This window comes from Microcaecilia unicolor, chromosome 11 (assembly GCF_901765095.1).
Source record: "Microcaecilia unicolor chromosome 11, aMicUni1.1, whole genome shotgun sequence".
In the NCBI taxonomy this organism is placed as follows: Eukaryota; Metazoa; Chordata; class Amphibia; order Gymnophiona; family Siphonopidae; genus Microcaecilia; species Microcaecilia unicolor.
The window spans coordinates 177,699,033-177,715,893 of NC_044041.1; the positions used below are offsets into that span (position 1 = coordinate 177,699,033).

Here is a 16,861-nt window from a genome sequence, read left to right on the forward strand (position 1 = left end):
CCCTAATCTCATGCCCAACAATAGCCCCTCTCCCCTACAATCTGCCTCTTTATTTCTTTCCTAGCATCGGCCTCCACTTCCCTCACCTTCTTCTCTTTCATCTGGTCCTTGCTTGACTACCTCTACCCCATCATCTGCTTCTCCCTGTCTCTTTCTCGTCCTTCCCAATCATGTGCTCCACCCTCATTCCCAACATCATTGGGATTTTTTTGCTGGGTCACCAACCCAGAAACCTTTTGACCAGCAGCAAATTCTAAGACACCAGAAGCGTTTTCCAAACCTTGCAGTTTTCTGACAGCTGATTCCCAGCCACTTGACCCCTTTCCCCAACATCCACCCCAGTTGCTTACCCCCTTGCTTAGTATTCACTTCCTTTCCCTTTCCCCAGCATCTACTTCTCCTTGCCTCTTGCCCTACCCCCATCTAGCTCAGCATCTATTCCCCTGCTTGTTGTGTTGTCCCAACTTCCCAAGAATACATTCTCGCCAGCCATTTGCTGTCCTTCAACAGTAGTCACTCCCAAGACTCTTGCATGCTCCTCTGCTTCTTGCACCCCTTTCCCCAGAATTTGCTCCCTCCAGCTGCTCACCTCTCCTTCCCCAGCATCCACAACCTCCCCCCCCCTCCCGATCCCTTGCTCCTTTTTCTAATATCTGCTCCCTCCTGCCACTTGCATCTTCAGTTCTTCAGCATCTGCTCTCTTTGCCTCTTGCACCCCTACCTTTCTCAGAATCCCCTCCTCCCAGCCTCTGTCCCTGCCTGCTGTTTGAGCACCCTTTCTCCAGCACCCACTGACTACCCTCAGCCTCTCTTGAACCTCCTCCCTACCGTCCACAGAACCCTTTTGCACCAGCTGACTGGTGGGAGACAATCCCACGGCTGTCAGCTGTTGTCTCTTCTGGACTAGCGTAAGGAAAAAAAAAACTCTCACAGATGGTGTCCAAAGGGAGTCTTTATTCAAAAAAGTGATAAAGCAGACCCGCCACAACTCGTGTTTCGGCACTACCGGCCTTCATCAGGGGTCTAGGATTTTCTCATACAATATATGTTCCTAGAATAGTCGTCAAACAGGCAAATCTCCACACAATCACATCTCAGAAATAAAACTGCGTCTTTCACAGCGTTTGTGTCCTGCAGACTGCGGTTTTATTTCTGAGATGTGATTGTGTGGAGATTTGCCTGTTTGACGGCTACTCTAGGAACATATATTGTATGAGAAAATCCTAGAATCCTGATGCAGGCTGGTAAGGCCGAAACACGAGTTCTGTCAGGTCTCCTTTATCACTTTTTTTGAATAAAGACTCCCTTTGGACACCATCTGTGAGAGGTATTTACTATTTTGGTGGTTTTCCTTGAGTGTTTACCTTCTGTTGGTGACTCTTCTGGACTAGCACCATGAGCAGCATCAAAACTCACTGCTTGCCCATGGATCTTGTGCACTGTAAGATCAGTAGGCAGGAACCAAAAGCTTGTGAGCTCTGAAGCGTGTGAGGTGCCAGCACGGAGAAGGCTGAGCAGTCAACTGTTGCGACATGACCTCCCACCTTTCTTCCGAGTGATGTGTTGTCTGAGGTACAGCATGTGCGGTAGCTATAATTCATGTACATTTCTTGTAGGGAACATTCACTACCACCTCATGTGTCCCATATTCACTGTCACTGAGCCTAATGGATTATACAGCCATTGACCTCATGTTGGGCTCTCCCCAACAGTACAGCCTCATGGATCCCACACACACACTGTCTTCAAGATGGGCATCTTCCAGTAGTACAAGTTCATGATTCCCACACTCCTTACCACAAAGTTAATACCTCCCCAGTGTTACTACTTTTCCAGTATTACAGTCTCATCAATCTCAAATGCACTGCCAGGGCTGGCTTAAACATTTGGCAACTAGGTACTCACCCAGGGCTGCAACTTCTGAGAGGTGTCAATGACCAGCTACAGTCAAAGTAAAATGTGTTTGTGTGTGTAGATATAAATGAAACAAAATGTTTTTACAGGACAGTTTTGGAAGGGGAGGCATCGGGGTGATCATCACGGAGTTTAATTATTGACATCTCAGGAACTAAAGGCACAACAGTGGTTACGAGTTACTAGCAGAATACAGTTTGAGATTTGATCCTGGCACATAAGGTTTTCTATACAGGGCTGCCAACTTATTTATCAGATCAGTTTATTCCATATGACCCATCGGGCTCCCTTCGCTCTTCAAATGCCAATCTTTTACTGGTACCTGTCGAACTTAATCTTGACACTTCGTGCTCAATGCCTTCTTGCTGTGTCAGAGCTGCCAAGGGGGGTCCGATCTTTGAAAGGGAGTTTTTAGGCCATGCCCCCAGCTCCAATCCACTCCGCCCTGCCATGCTCCAGCTCCGCTTACTCCACCCAGCCATACCCCCCAGACCCACCCACTTCACCTCCTGGCTCCAGGCCTCTGCCGCAGCACCAAGCTGCTTCCCCTTTGGGCAGTAGGCGACATTTTAATAAAACATCATCTCCTGCTGTCCCAGGACCAGTTCTGTGAGACTTTGCAATTCTTATCTCGAAACTGGTTCCACAACAGCAGGAGGTGACGTAGCTCCTGCTGCCAATGGGAGGGGAGGTGTTCTTGGCTGCCCAGGAGGATTGTGAGAGATGACCCACGAAGGCGGGAGTTTCCCGCTGAACGCAGGAGACTTGGCAGGTCTGCTGGGTTGCGCCTATTTTGTGGATCTTCGATTAGAATCCTTGAGTTATACATTTAGGGCTGCTTTGAAAGCTTGATTTCATTCAGGGGCATTTATGCAAGGATTTAATTATTTTTCCGGATGTTTTTTGTATTTGATTAGCCCTGTTCCTTTTGTCTCTTTCCTTTCATTGCTACAATATTGTCCCGTCCCCCCCCCCCCCACCCCCAGTTACGTTTTACATTTGTTTGTCTCTTTGCCCAGTTCTAGAGAGAATGATCTTCGCTTTACTATTAAATAATGGAGTTCCTTTTCCTTTTCTTACATGTTGCTGTGTGGTATAGTAAGTACATAAGTATTGCCATACTGGGAAAGACCAAAGGTCCATCGAGCCCAGCATCCTGTTTCCTACAGTGGCCAATCCAGGTCACAAATACCCGGCAAGATCCCAAAAGTGTACAAAACATTTTATACTGCTTATCCCAGAAATAGTGGATTTCTCCCAAGTCCATTTAATAACGGTCTATGGACTTTTCCTTTAGGAAGCCGTCCAAACCTTTTTTAAGTAAGTGTTTAATAAACTATAAGCTATAGTTGGTTAGAGATGTCTTTTTTATACCCTTTTTCAGGTTTTGCTCCTCCTCTTGTATTCAGTATATATGTCATCTTCTGAAGAATGCTGCTGTCCTATTCAATATCTCTTCCCTTTTTGTCTCTGTCTCATTGTCTGTCTTTGTTTAGTTCTCTTTGTTCTATTTTTGTTATTGTTTGTATGGTTTTTACATTTTATCACTATGATTTTCTACACTGCCATGAAGTTCTTTGCAATTGATGGTTTATCAAATATGAAAACAAAATATATATATTTGAGGATGGACCAAGGGTGAAGGTGGTTCTCAATCCCGTCCTGGGGGGGATCGCCAATCGGAAGGGTTTTCAGGATAACCCTAATGAACATGCATGAGACAGATTTGCATGCCTGTCTCCTCCATTATGTGCAAATCACTCTCATGCATATTCATTAGGAATATCCTGAAACGCTGATTGGCTGGTGGTCCCTCAGTTCTGGTTTGAGAACCACTGATCTAGGCCACCTAATATCCTTTAACTGGCCCTGTACACTGCTATTAATGTGAATCGTCTATATTCCCTACCCTCCTCCCAGTTGTCTGAAGAGGAAGACTCCCTGTTATTAATACCCGTACAGGTAATTGTCTAGGGGGGTTGAAATCTTCCTCTGGCCTGGAAAGTCTTTTCCAGGAATAGTGTAGGCCACGCATATACACTCACCTGCTTCCATCTTCACAATCTTTATTGCCGCTAGCTCTCCTGTCGCTTTGTTTCTTGCCTGTTTGGAAAGACAGATGACAGTAAGGAGAGCACAGACACCACCTCTGAGAAGTCTCTCCTGGTAATTGGCAGTTTTGCTTTGAGCTTTCTGACTGGTTATGGGTCATGCATTTGATATACCACCTTTCTGTGGGACAACCAAAGTGGTTTATATACCAGATGATGCGCCCTGACTGTAATAGCAGTTCCGTGCGGCAGGGGCGTAGCCAGACTTCGGCGGGAAGGGGGTCCAGAGCCCGAGGTGAGGGGGCACATTTTAGCCTCCCCCCCCCCCGGTGCCGCCAACTCCCACCCCCCCCTGCCACTAACCCTCTTGACCCCCCCTCCCGCCACCAACCTGCCGTCGCCTACCTTTGCTGGCGGGGGACCCCAGCCCCCGCCAGCCGAGGTCCTCTTCTTCTCGCAAAAGGCTTCCTTCTGTTTCTGACGTCCTGCACATCAGAAACAGAAGGAAGCCTTTTGCGAGAAGAAGAAGATCTCGGCTGGCAGGGGTTGGGGTCCCCCGCCAGCAAAGGCAGGCGAAGGCGGCGGCGGTCGGGTGGATCATCGGCAGGGGGTCCAGGGCCAAATCTATGGGGGCCCAGGCCCCCCTGGCCCCACGTAGCTACACCACTGCCGTATGGAACAGTCGTTATAGAATACTAGTTGTAAGTCCGCATGTATGGGCCTAACATTAGGCTAAGAACTTACGCCAGCTCACAGGCTAATGTAAGTGGTTTCGCCTGTAGGCAGTTAGACGCACAGGTTGTTGAATACTATCATGTACTTGCCTAACTGACTGACGTGCCCCCAGTGACAGCCTTACCATTAGGCCAACTGAGGCAGAGGCCTTAGGCGGCACTCTCCTGAAGTAGCATCGCTCCTGTCCTTCCTTCCTCAACCTCCAGACCAAACTGCACCAGGAGCATCAGAGTAGCCTAATGGTTAGCATGGTGGGCTGTTAACCAGGAGAACTGGGTTCAATTCCCACTACAGTTTTGTGTGACCCTGAGGCAAGGCATCCAAAACTCCATTGCACCAAAAGCAAAAATCTTAGACTGTAAGACCACTATGAACAGAGAAGTACCTGTACATGATCCCCTTAATACTATACATTTGGGCACCCAACTTTAAGCTTTGCACGCGATAACAACCAATTATCGGCTATAATTGGTACTAATTGGCATCAATTAACAGTTAGCTTTGTAACTGCTCTTATTTGCTGTTCTGTAAGTCGCATGCTCCAATTCCAGAGCATGCAACGTCAAGGGAGGCCTGGAAATGGGAGGGGCATTGGGTGGGTTGCAGGCAAGCAGGGGTAGCCAAGACAATCTGTCGCCTGAGTTGAGGAATGAGCTGCCATCCCGGCTTCTCTGCCACAGCTAGGGTTACCATATGTCCTCTTCTTGGACTTCTTCAGGTATGTCCTACAGGCTTTTTAATTTTTAGGAAAATTTTAGGAGAATATCAATGAAATGCTTTGATGTCCCCATGCATACCCCCACCCTCCCACTCTGTCAAACTGTCAAAGTAATGCTTTGATGTTTCTCTTATATATACTATTTGCTAACACATTTGCTTATTTCCGATCTGACGAAGCAGGGCAACCTTCGAAAGCTAATCAAGAAATGTATTAAGTTATGTCCAATAAAAAAGGTATCATCTTATTTTCTTTTCCATGTTTTATTTTGTTTGATTTCTATAGATTCTACATGGAATGTTGCTATTCCACTAGCAACATTCCATGTAGAAGTCAGCCCTTGTAGATCACCAATGTGGCCGCGCAGGCTTCTGCTTCTGTGAGTCTGACGTCCTGCACGTACGTGCAGGACGTCAGACTCACAGAAACAGAAGCCTGCGCAGCCTTCTACATGGAATGTTGCTAGTGGAATAGCAACATTCCATGTAGAATCTCCGATAGTAGCAACATTCCATGTAGAATCTCCAATGGTATCTATTTTACTGTCATAGTAATGCTTGAATGTTTTCACTTACATACACTGTCAGCTAGCACATTTGCTTATTTCCGATCTGAGGAAGAAGGGCAACCTTCGAAAGCTAATCAAGAAATGTATTAAGTTATGTCCAATAAAAAAGGTATCATCTTATTTTCTTTTCCATGTTTTTTATTTTGTTTGATTTCTATTGATCATTTTTAGGAAAATGTCCTCTTTTTCTTGTATGTGCCTATGAACCTCACACCTGCCCACATACTGACAGCATTAATAGGCACAGAATTCCGTGAAAAAGGGACAGCTTCAGAAAACAGCTGCGTGCTGGTTACCTTTTCCTTACGCTACTAGCAGGTGGTAAAAGGGCACAATTTGTTTTACACCAAATGAAAATGTCAATCTTTAGATGGCAATGATAAATAGGATAGCAAGTAACCAGGGCAAATATTGTGCAGAATTTTAAAAGAAAGGCCCAGTGGTTTGAATTCTACACGTGACACAACTGGTAGCCAATGCAGAGACGGAAGCAGATGGGATACACTCTCAAATGTATGTTTGTCCAAGATAACCTTGGTAGCATAATTAAGAATCAGTTGGAGCTTTGCCAGAACCTTCTTTGGGAGACCCAAATACAGAATATTACAATAGACAACATGTAATACAAAAAATGTGTGAGCCAGTTTCTGGAGATCATCTATTGAGATATAGGTTTGAAGTCTGTCATAGCATTTGAAGTTTATTGATTTAATCATCTGATTATTATGGGCCCCTTTTATAAAGGCATGGTAAAGGATTCGGCGATGTACTAAGGCAGTGGAACTTTGGGAGATGCAATTTAAATTTGCGTCCTGAGTTTATGTGACTCCCCGGCAATCCTTTCATATGGGCATCTCTTCTTCCGGTGCTTGTTTGAAGTGTGGAGTACTGGGAATATCTTGAGGACATATGTTCTGGAGCTGTCCAGCCATTCAGATCTTTTGGAGATTGCTTTTATCCACTGTCTCCCACATTCGGGCTTCAGGCTGGCATATGGACCTTCTTTTGCTCTTTGGGCATTTGCTGTTGATGACACCTATACCAAGTGGAGTATGGGGATTTGTAGAGCGCATTTTAATAATGGCCAAAAAATCTATTCTACAGACATGGTTATCCCACCAACATCCAACTGTGCAACAGTGGAGAGTAAACATGATAAGGATGCTGCAGATGGAGAGATTGGAGGTACAAGATATAACACCAGCCAGAGGCAGGGCTGCCGAGAGGGGATGGCAGGGGGGGCAAAATTCCCTGGGCCCGGACCTCCAAGGGGGGCCCGGTGCCGGGGTCAGGCCGCCAGCGCTGCAGTCAGTCCCCGGTCTCACCTGCCTGCCTCCTCTGCTCCGGGCCCCCTGCATTCGAAGTGGCAGTCACAGATCGCCTCCCTTCAGGCCTTCCCTCCCTGTGTCCCGCCCTCGCGGAAACCGGAAGTTACATCAGACAAGGACGGGACACAGGGAGGGAAGGCCAGAAGAGAGGCGATCTGCACTGCCGCATTGAATGCAGGGGGCCTGGAGCCGTGGAGGCAGACAGGTGAGACCGTGGACTGCAGCGGCGGGGGGTGGCAGCAGTGGGGGGAGCGAAGGGGGCGGCAGGGGGAACGATGGGGGGGCGGCAGCGGCGGAGGATGGAGGCGGGCTGGCCTTGTCTCTCGGCGGCCCTGGCCAGAGGCTTAGAATTCCAAAATCTTTCGGCCCCTTTCTGGAACACGATTTCATCAGCACGCAGTAGATTGTTGAACATTTAAGTATTAGGGGAGGGAGGGATGGGTTGGGGAGGGGAAATCTGTCAAGGGGTATTTTTCAATGTTTGATATGCAAATGTAAAAGCAAACGGGAACATCTGCATGACTTAGATGTTCCTATTGCATTGTCAATAAACAGATTTAAACATAAAGGCGCACTAGTGTTTTTAGCATTCGCTAAAAAATAAGCATGTGCTAAATGCTAGAAACGCCCATATATTTCTGTGGGCATCTCTAGCATTTAGCGTGTGCTAAAAATGCTACCGTCCCTTTGTAAAAGACCCCATATGTTTGTTACAGGACAAAGAAGAATCAAGAGTAAGTCCTAAACTCTGAATAGAAGATTGCAAGGGAATCTCAATACCTCTGTGAGGGAGTCTATAGGACGTTGCCCCTCTCCCTTGATAGCACTCCCTCACTGTGTCAGAGCCACATTAAAACTAACAGTCCCGTCCAGAGAGGAAGTGACATGGGAGGGGTGGAATCAGGAGTGCAAGGTCTGGAAGTAGGTAGGTTGGCCCAAAGGGAAGCAGTGAAGCCCAACTGCAGTTGCCTCTACCACCTACGTGTGAACTGCAGTTGCTACAGTCAGGTAGGCCAAGTTCAGCTTGGAATCTTGCAACTTTGGATGTTGACCCAAATAACTGCTAATGACTACACTGGTAACTCTGGGGAACCAAGCCAGAGACAAAGTATACTGCTGTGCTGAGAGGCAGTAATGCACACTATGGCCCTGCAGAATCAGGCCACTGGAGAACCTTGTTGCGTCTAAGGAACATTTTTGTGTTCATTTTCTCTCCCACACCTATGAATGGAGCAGGACCCCCCCCCCTACCTGATATCCTACTATATAAATGAAGAGTGACCGACGCACAAATCTCTTCCGAATTCCGACGTTGACTGGCGAGCACCGGGCGGGCGGGGATCGTCCGACAGCAGCTCCGAGGCGCACTCTGTCTCCGACAGGTACAATGAGCTGCTGCCGCCACCACTGCTGTGACCCGGGCGCTTTCCTCTGCCACCATCCCCCGGGGCGGCTTTCCTGGGCGGGGGCTCGGCTGCACCCGGCGTTGCTCTGACCGCTTTCTTGCCCGTTTTAATGGGCTCAACGGCTTGTTTATAATAAATAGTACTTTCCTTTACCTATAACCGTTGTGTGGTTCCAGGCACGCCCTGGCTCATGTTACCATAACCTCCTAGAATGGGACACCGTTCAGAGACTGAATGATTCTTATCTCCTTCCTGTAATATCACAGTTCATGTACATTCAATTTTTACCGATGAATCATCGTCCACTCAGTTATTTTAGTTAAGCTATTGGGTAAACAATTAGTATCTTGTAAACTGATCACAACAGAAAAAAACAATTTTGATATCATCAGCATAAATATAATAAGAGAAATCCATGGATTTGCAATAATTTCTCCAAAGACATCAAGTAGATGTTAAACAGGATAGGGAACAATGGAAATCTCTATGGAACAACACAACATGGTTTCCAAGTACCTGCTGTTTTTCCATTCCAGATAATTTGATAAGATCTCAAGAATCTCAAGAAGGAAGCAAAACAATGCCAGACTGTACCAGAAATACCAATAGATTCTAGGATGTTCAATAGTATATCATGATGTACAAGATCAAAAACTGAACTATCTGCATTAACAACGAAGTCACTGTTCCTTCTATCCAAGATTACTCTGAGCTCAGAGACTAGAGAGCACATACAAGTTTCAGTACTATATTTCTTCTTAAAACTTGATCTTCTGATGCCACAGATACCAGCGGCGTAGCTACAGGTGGGCCCAGGGCCCACCCAATTTTGGTGCAGGCCCACCCAGAAGCGTTACATCCCAGCCAATGAAAATTCAACATCCCCTCTCTTCCTTCCCTCCATCCTCGCATGTCTAGTGCTTCTCAGCCCTCCCCCAGTTTCAGCACTTTCTCCCCTGCCACAGCGGCGCTTGCACTTTAACGCTATCATGCCGCTGGGCAGGAGTTCCACATGATGCATCAGGGCCTTGCCTTTACCATGACTCACCCACTGATGCAACTTCCTGTTTACGCAGGCTGGGCAGGACGTGGCAGAGAAAGAAGGCTCCGAGACAACACGCAGGCCTGTGTGGAGTTTCTGCTGGGCGGTGATGATAGCATGAAGTGCAAGCACCGCGGCGGGAATGGGGGGAGAGTAAGGAAGATACGGAGGTGGCGGTGCCGGAACTGTGGGAGGGGAGTGGGGCGCTGGACATGCAGGGGTTGGATGGCAGGGAAGAGGCGCTGGACATGCATGCATGCAGGCGGGAGGTTGGAGGGAAGAAAGAGAGGTGCTGGGCATGCAAGGGGACTCTTTCAAAAAGTTGGCAACTCTAGTGCCCACCCATCTAACCTATTGGCCCATCCAAAAATTGCCTTCTGGCTACACCACTGACAGATACTCTTGCAGTTGGGAGATAACCACTGCCTTCAGAATTTTGGCCAAAAAAGGAATACTTGCTGTAGGCCTGTGGTTAACAGGCAAGTAAAGGCCAGATGACCCATTCCACCAACTGCTCATTTCAGCAATCCCTTAGCTATGCTTGTTTCATGCTTTCTTGAATTCAGATATTGTCATCGTCTCTACCGCCTTCACTGTGAATCCAACTAGCTGTGGGACTCGCAGGGCAGGTTTGGAAACCTCTGATCTACGGAAATATTTATTTCTATAAAGGGTGCTTGATGCATGGAAAAGCCTCCCAGCACTGTTCCCTCTAAGCTGAGCGGGAGTCCTCCAACTGTGTTGCTGCCAGTAGAGGGCGGTGCTTCAACATTGTGTTTTCAATCGCTAGAGAAAGGCAGGTCCCCTGGAGTCCTACACAGCTTGCCTGTCCCTCACTATTGAAAATGTGATAGTTAAACAGCGCCCCCATCTGGCAGGCGGAGGATTCCCACTCAGCTTAGAGGGAACAGTGCTGGGAGGCTGTTCCATGCATAAAGCACCCTTTCTAGAAATAAATATTTCCGTAAATCAGAGGTTTCCAAACCTGCCCTGCGAGTCCCACAGCTAGTTGGATTTCCAGAATACCCTATGTTGAATATGTATGACATACAGCTGCATGCATTTCCTTCACTGCATGTCAATCTCTCTCATGCATATTCATGTTGGATATCCTGAAAACCCAACTGGCTGGGATTCCCCCAGAACCTCTGGGCTAGAATAACACGGGGACGTTCATCCCCATCCCCACCCCGTCCCTGCAACAATACCAAAATCTTATTCGTACAAAAAGTGAGCGATTGTCTCTTATCAAAAAGTGCAATGGACTTTGAGTTTGCAGGGAGGTGGGGATGGGGTTAAAGCTTGTGGGGACGGGGACCATGTCATTCTCTAATTATTACCACCAATATGTTTATTTGGATATCTTCCTGCAGATATTCCTCAACGGTGAACAATCTTTTTTTTTTTATTCTGCAGTTTCTTTCTGCTTCTAATTCAAGAGGTGCTGAGGAGTTGCCTAGTGGTTAGAGCTGTGGGCTGTAAACCACAGAAGCTAAAGTTCAAATCCTTCTTATTCCACTGATGCTCTTGGTGACCTTGGGCAAGTCGCTTCTCTCTCTGTTCCCTCGTTAAAGCTTTTGAAAATGTATGTCAAAGGGGGTGGTGCCCAATGTGAACCTTTGCCTAGGACCCACCAAAAGGTTAATCCTGCACTGACAATAATACAACAACCATGACATCTCTCCTCCTCTACTGGGGGGAAGATTGTGAACACTGTCTCTACATAAGTACATAAGTAATGCCATACTGGGAAAAGACCAAAGGTCTATCAAGCCCAGCATCCTGTCCACGACAGCGGCCAATCCAGGTCAAGGGCACCTGGCAAGCTACCCAAACGTACAAACATTTTATACATGTTATTCCCGAAATTGTGGATTTTCCCAAGTCCATTTAGTAGCGGTCTATGGACTTGTCCTTTAGGAAACCGTCCAACCCCTTTTTAAACTCTGCCAAGCCAACCGCCTTCACCACATTCCCTGGCAACGAATTCCAGAGTTTAATTATGCATTGGGTGAAGAAATATTTTCTCCGATTTGTTTTAAATTTACTACACTGTAGTTTCATCGCATGCCCCCTAGTCCTAGTATTTTTGGAAAGCGTGAACAGATGCTTCACATCCACCTGTTCCACTCCACTCATTATTTTATATACCTCTATCATGTCTCCCCTCAGCCGTCTCTTCTCCAAGCTGAAATGCCCTAGCCTCCTTAGTCTTTCTTCATAGGGAAGTCGTCCCATCCCCGCTATCATTTTTGTCGCCCTTCGCAGCATCTCCAGCCAACCCAAGAAGCAAAAGACCCAAACCATGACCTTCCACGTACTGCTGCTCAGCTCTCGCTCTTACAGCTACCAGGCTAGTCAGTCAGGTTGTTCTGCATCTACCTTTAGCCATCACAAAGTGGGATGTGAAGTCATACACATAAAAATGGCATGCGGTTTCCACAGATAATTTTTTTAAAATTCACATTACATATGAGCATCTGTAATGCCCCTGAAATATGTTATTTTATTTATTAGGATTTATTTACCGCTTTTTTGAAAGAATTCACTCAAGGTGGTGTACAACAAGAATAAGTCAAACATAAGCAACAGACAATTACAGCAGTAAAAATATTCAAACAGCAATATAAAGTATGGCATAGTATGCTACATTACAATGTCAACACAATACGTAATAAAACATTTCCATACACAGCCTAGAGTATAAGCAAATATGGAATAAATAGATAGATAGATAAAATAGAGTAACAGGAGTAAAAAAATAAGGGGATTAATTTAAAGAAAGTTGCACATGAGGTCAGAAAGGTGCTTGAACATTATCTTAGCTAGGGTAGGAGTGGATAAACATGTCCTGCTATACTATGTGCAGTCAGTGTCATTTACGTCTTCCATTAAAGGCCTGGTTGAAGAGCCAAACTTTCACCTGCTTCCTGAAGTAGAGATAGTCTTGTGTTAAGCAAAGCCTTTGAGGGAGTCCCATTCCAGAGCTTGGAGGCTACTCCGGAGAAGGCTCGCTTGCGGGTATCACATCGTGTGATGTCCTTTGGATAGGGTGTACTTAGAGAAACTCCTTGGGAGGACCTCAGTGACCTTGAAGGGCCTTGAAGGTCAAACGGAGAGTTTAAAATTTGGCTCTGTATTGTACTGGTAGCCAGTGAAGTTTTTGCAAAAATGGTGTGATGTGGTCACGTCACTTACAACCTTCTATTAGTCTTGCTGCAGCATTTTGAATCAACTGGAGCTGGTGGAAACCCTTTGTAGTCAGAGCAGTGTATGTCTTCTCAATGTTTGATATAACTTATGTGAATATTTTTAGGCCACTGAAATTTCACTTAAGTACGCACAGTTCATGTATCCATATAACTCCTTATGTTACATGCACAGGCCCTGATCAAGGGAGCCCCGAAAAGAAAAAAACATTTCATGTCAATATGGGGCCGATATATACAAGGACTTAGTCCACGGGGGCGAAGTTTGCTCCTTAATCTATTGTGAGTTGCCTTGGCAGTACACATGGTCTGAATGTTTAAACCCACTATCCCCAATATTGGTTGGCACACACAGAGGGAAGGGGGGAGGGAGGGAAGGAGGGAGGGTGGAGGAGGGGGGGGGAGTATATAAAAATTTGATGATGGTTTGTTCAATACTTATATGTGAAGTTCCATTGTACTGTTGAAGTTTTATATTTTATGGTATCTATTATACCATGTTTATTTCCTCATCAATAAAAATGTTGAAACATAAGGGGCTTGAGCAAAGTCAGGCAGCAAGTAGACGTTAACCCCCTGTTAATTCGTCAGTGGAAGAAGGGTTTTGTCAGTGGAACAACAGTGAGGTCATTCATTGTGTGTTTTTATGCATGTGTATGTGTAAGCAGAAGGAAGGTTTTGTAAGTAGAACAGAAAGTGAGGTCAGTATGAAGGGCTATTTTTAATTTATGTATTTGCATCGCCTGTCCGTGTTCACTTATCTCATGAAGCATTCAGCTTACAGAACTGAAGTTTCAGGACAGGTATCTCTATAGAAACTGGACTGATATTTTCCTTTAAACTTATAGATCCAGTTTTAGAAAAGAAATGTTTGTACGTATGAGCATTGGGCGTATTGCAGTTCTTGATGTGCTCTTTAAGTTCCCCTGTTTCCATCCACCCTCACCACAAGTAAACAAGCTTCACCAAAGGCTACTGGTAAACAAGCTTACAGCTGCCCTGGGGTCAGCGCAGTGGAAACCATAGACTAAACGTCATGGCTATACACTGCAAAAAGCAACAAACAACAGCAATAAAAAAAACAATCTCCAAGCTATTTATGAATACAGCTAGCATTTTATCTGTGTTAATTGTCTGGGAACAACGCCTGGACTTTTAGCCGCATGGCAAAGAGGCGTTGCCGGGGGCGTGAGAGGAAAAGTATGCACATAGATGTCATATTCAAATGCTCTTATATACATTTTCAGCAAAAATTTACCAATGGCAAAAGTGACCGCGTGGATTCTGTATCCACAGCAAAAATACTCACACAACGCCTAGGAAGAAAAGCAACCGAAGGCTCTGTCCAGTTCAGGCAGTTGGGAAATTGCCCCTTTGAAGTTTATTGGTCCAGGTTGAGTCCTTCTTAATCAACTCTGGGTTAGGGTTGGGGTCATAGGTGGTCGAAGACTCAGCTATTTGGGGAGGCTAAAGTAGGGGGAGGGCTAAGGTGAGGCTATGGGGCGGAGCTAGGGTGAGGTATGTGGTGGAGTGCAATGGAACAGAGCAAGTTACAACCTTTGGAGTGGGGGGGGGGGGCAATGCCTATGTCAGCAGTAAAAGAACAGTGGTATACTTTTGAACACAGTAAGGAAGGAGTCCTTCATTTTGTGACTCTGTTGGACTCTGGTGGAGCCGGTGGGGGGAAGAGGGGTTAGTGGTGGGGAGGCGAAGATAGTGCTGGGCAGACTTATATGGTCTGTGCCAGAGCCGGTGGTGGGAGGCGGGGCTGGTGGTTGGGAGAAGGGGAATAGTGCTGGGCAGACTTATACGGTCTGTGCCAGAGCCGGTGGTGGGAGGCGGGGCTGGTGGTTGGGAGGCGAGGAATAGTGCTGGGCAGACTTATACGATCTGTGCCAGATCCGGTGGTGGGAGGCGGGACTGGTGGTTGGGAGGCTGGGATAGTGCTAGGCAGACTTATACGATCTGTGCCAGATCCGGTGGTGGGAGGCGGGACTGGTGGTTGGGAGGCTGGGATAGTGCTGGGCAGACTTATACGGTCTGTGCCAGAGCCGGTGGTGGGAGGCGGGGCTGGTGGTTGGGAGGCGGGGATAGTGCTGGGCAGACTTATATGGTCTGTGCCAGAGCCGGTGGTGGGAGGCGGGGCTGGTGGTTGGGAGGCGGGGATAGTGCTGGCCAGACTTATACGGTCTGTGCCAGAGCCAGTGGTGGGAGGCGGGGCTGGTGGTTGGGAGGAGGGGAATAGTGCTGGGCAGACTTATAAGGTCTGTGCCAGAGCCGGTGGTGGGAGGCGGGACTGGTGGTTGGGAGGCGGGGAATAGTGCTGGGCAGACTTATACGGTCTGTGCCAGAGTCGGTGGTGGGAGGCGGGGCTGGTGGTTGGGAGGCGGGGATAGTGCTGGCCAGACTTATATGGTCTGTGCCAGAGCCGGTGGTGGGAGGCGGGGCTGGTGGTTGGGAGGCGGGGATAGTGCTGGCCAGACTTATATGGTCTGTGCCAGAGCCAGTGGTGGGAGGCGGGGCTGGTGGTTGGGAGGAGGGGAATAGTGCTGGGCAGACTTATACGGTCTGTGCCAGAGCCGGTGGTGGGAGGCGGGGCTGGTGGTTGGAAGGCGAGGAATAGTGCTGGGCAGACTTATACGATCTGTGCCAGATCCGGTGGTGGGAGGCGGGACTGGTGGTTGGGAGGCTGGGATAGTGCTGGGCAGACTTATACGATCTGTGCCAGAGCCGGTGGTGGGAGGCGGGACTGGTGGTTGGGAGGCTGGGATAGTGCTGGGCAGACTTATACGATCTGTGCCAGATCCGGTGGTGGGAGGCGGGACTGGTGGTTGGGAGGCTGGGATAGTGCTGGGCAGACTTATACGGTCTGTGCCAGAGCCGGTGGTGGGAGGCGGGGCTGGTGGTTGGGAGGCGGGGATAGTGCTGGGCAGACTTATATGGTCTGTGCCAGAGCCGGTGGTGGGAGGCGGGGCTGGTGGTTGGGAGGCGGGGATAGTGCTGGCCAGACTTATACGGTCTGTGCCAGAGCCAGTGGTGGGAGGCGGGCTGGTGGTTGGAGGAGGGGAATAGTGCTGGGCAGACTTATAAGGTCTGTGCCAGAGCCGGTGGTGGGAGGCGGGACTGGTGGTTGGGAGGCGGGGAATAGTGCTGGGCAGACTTATACGGTCTGTGCCAGAGTCGGTGGTGGGAGGCGGGCTGGTGGTTGGGAGGCGGGGATAGTGCTGGGCAGACTTATATGGTCTGTGCCAGAGCCGGTGGTGGGAGGCGGGGCTGGTGGTTGGGAGGCGGGGATAGTGCTGGCCAGACTTATACGGTCTGTGCCAGAGCCAGTGGTGGGAGGCGGGGCTGGTGGTTGGGAGGCGGGGAATAGTGCTGGGCAGACTTATACGGTCTGTGCCAGAGTCGGTGGTGGGAGGCGGGCTGGTGGTTGGGAGGCGGGGATAGTGCTGGGCAGACTTATATGGTCTGTGCCAGAGCCGGTGGTGGGAGGCGGGGCTGGTGGTTGGGAGGCGGGGATAGTGCTGGCCAGACTTATACGGTCTGTGCCAGAGCCAGTGGTGGGAGGCGGGGCTGGTGGTTGGGAGGAGGGGAATAGTGCTGGGCAGACTTATAAGGTCTGTGCCAGAGCCGGTGGTGGGAGGCGGGACTGGTGGTTGGGAGGCGGGGATAGTGCTGGCCAGACTTATACGGTCTGTGCCAGAGCCAGTGGTGGGAGGCGGGGCTGGTGGTTGGGAGGAGGGGAATAGTGCTGGGCAGACTTATATGGTCTGTGCCAGAGCCAGTGGTTGGGAGGCGGGACTGGTGGTTGGGAGGCGGGGATAGTGCTGGGCAGACTTATACGGTCTGTGCCCTGAAAAAGACAAGTACAAATCAAGGTAAGGTATACA

At 48.4% G+C, this 16,861-nt stretch overlaps 1 protein-coding gene across 1 annotated transcript in view; it reads right to left on the reverse strand.

Annotated features, from left to right (window-relative positions):
* Window positions 1-16,861, reverse strand: part of MAP4K1 (mitogen-activated protein kinase kinase kinase kinase 1) — a 136,967-nt gene that overhangs the window by 90,454 nt on the left and 29,652 nt on the right. The window contains 1 exon segment of the mRNA XM_030218380.1: window positions 3,960-4,017. Coding sequence (XP_030074240.1) covers window positions 3,960-4,017 — 58 coding nt within the window.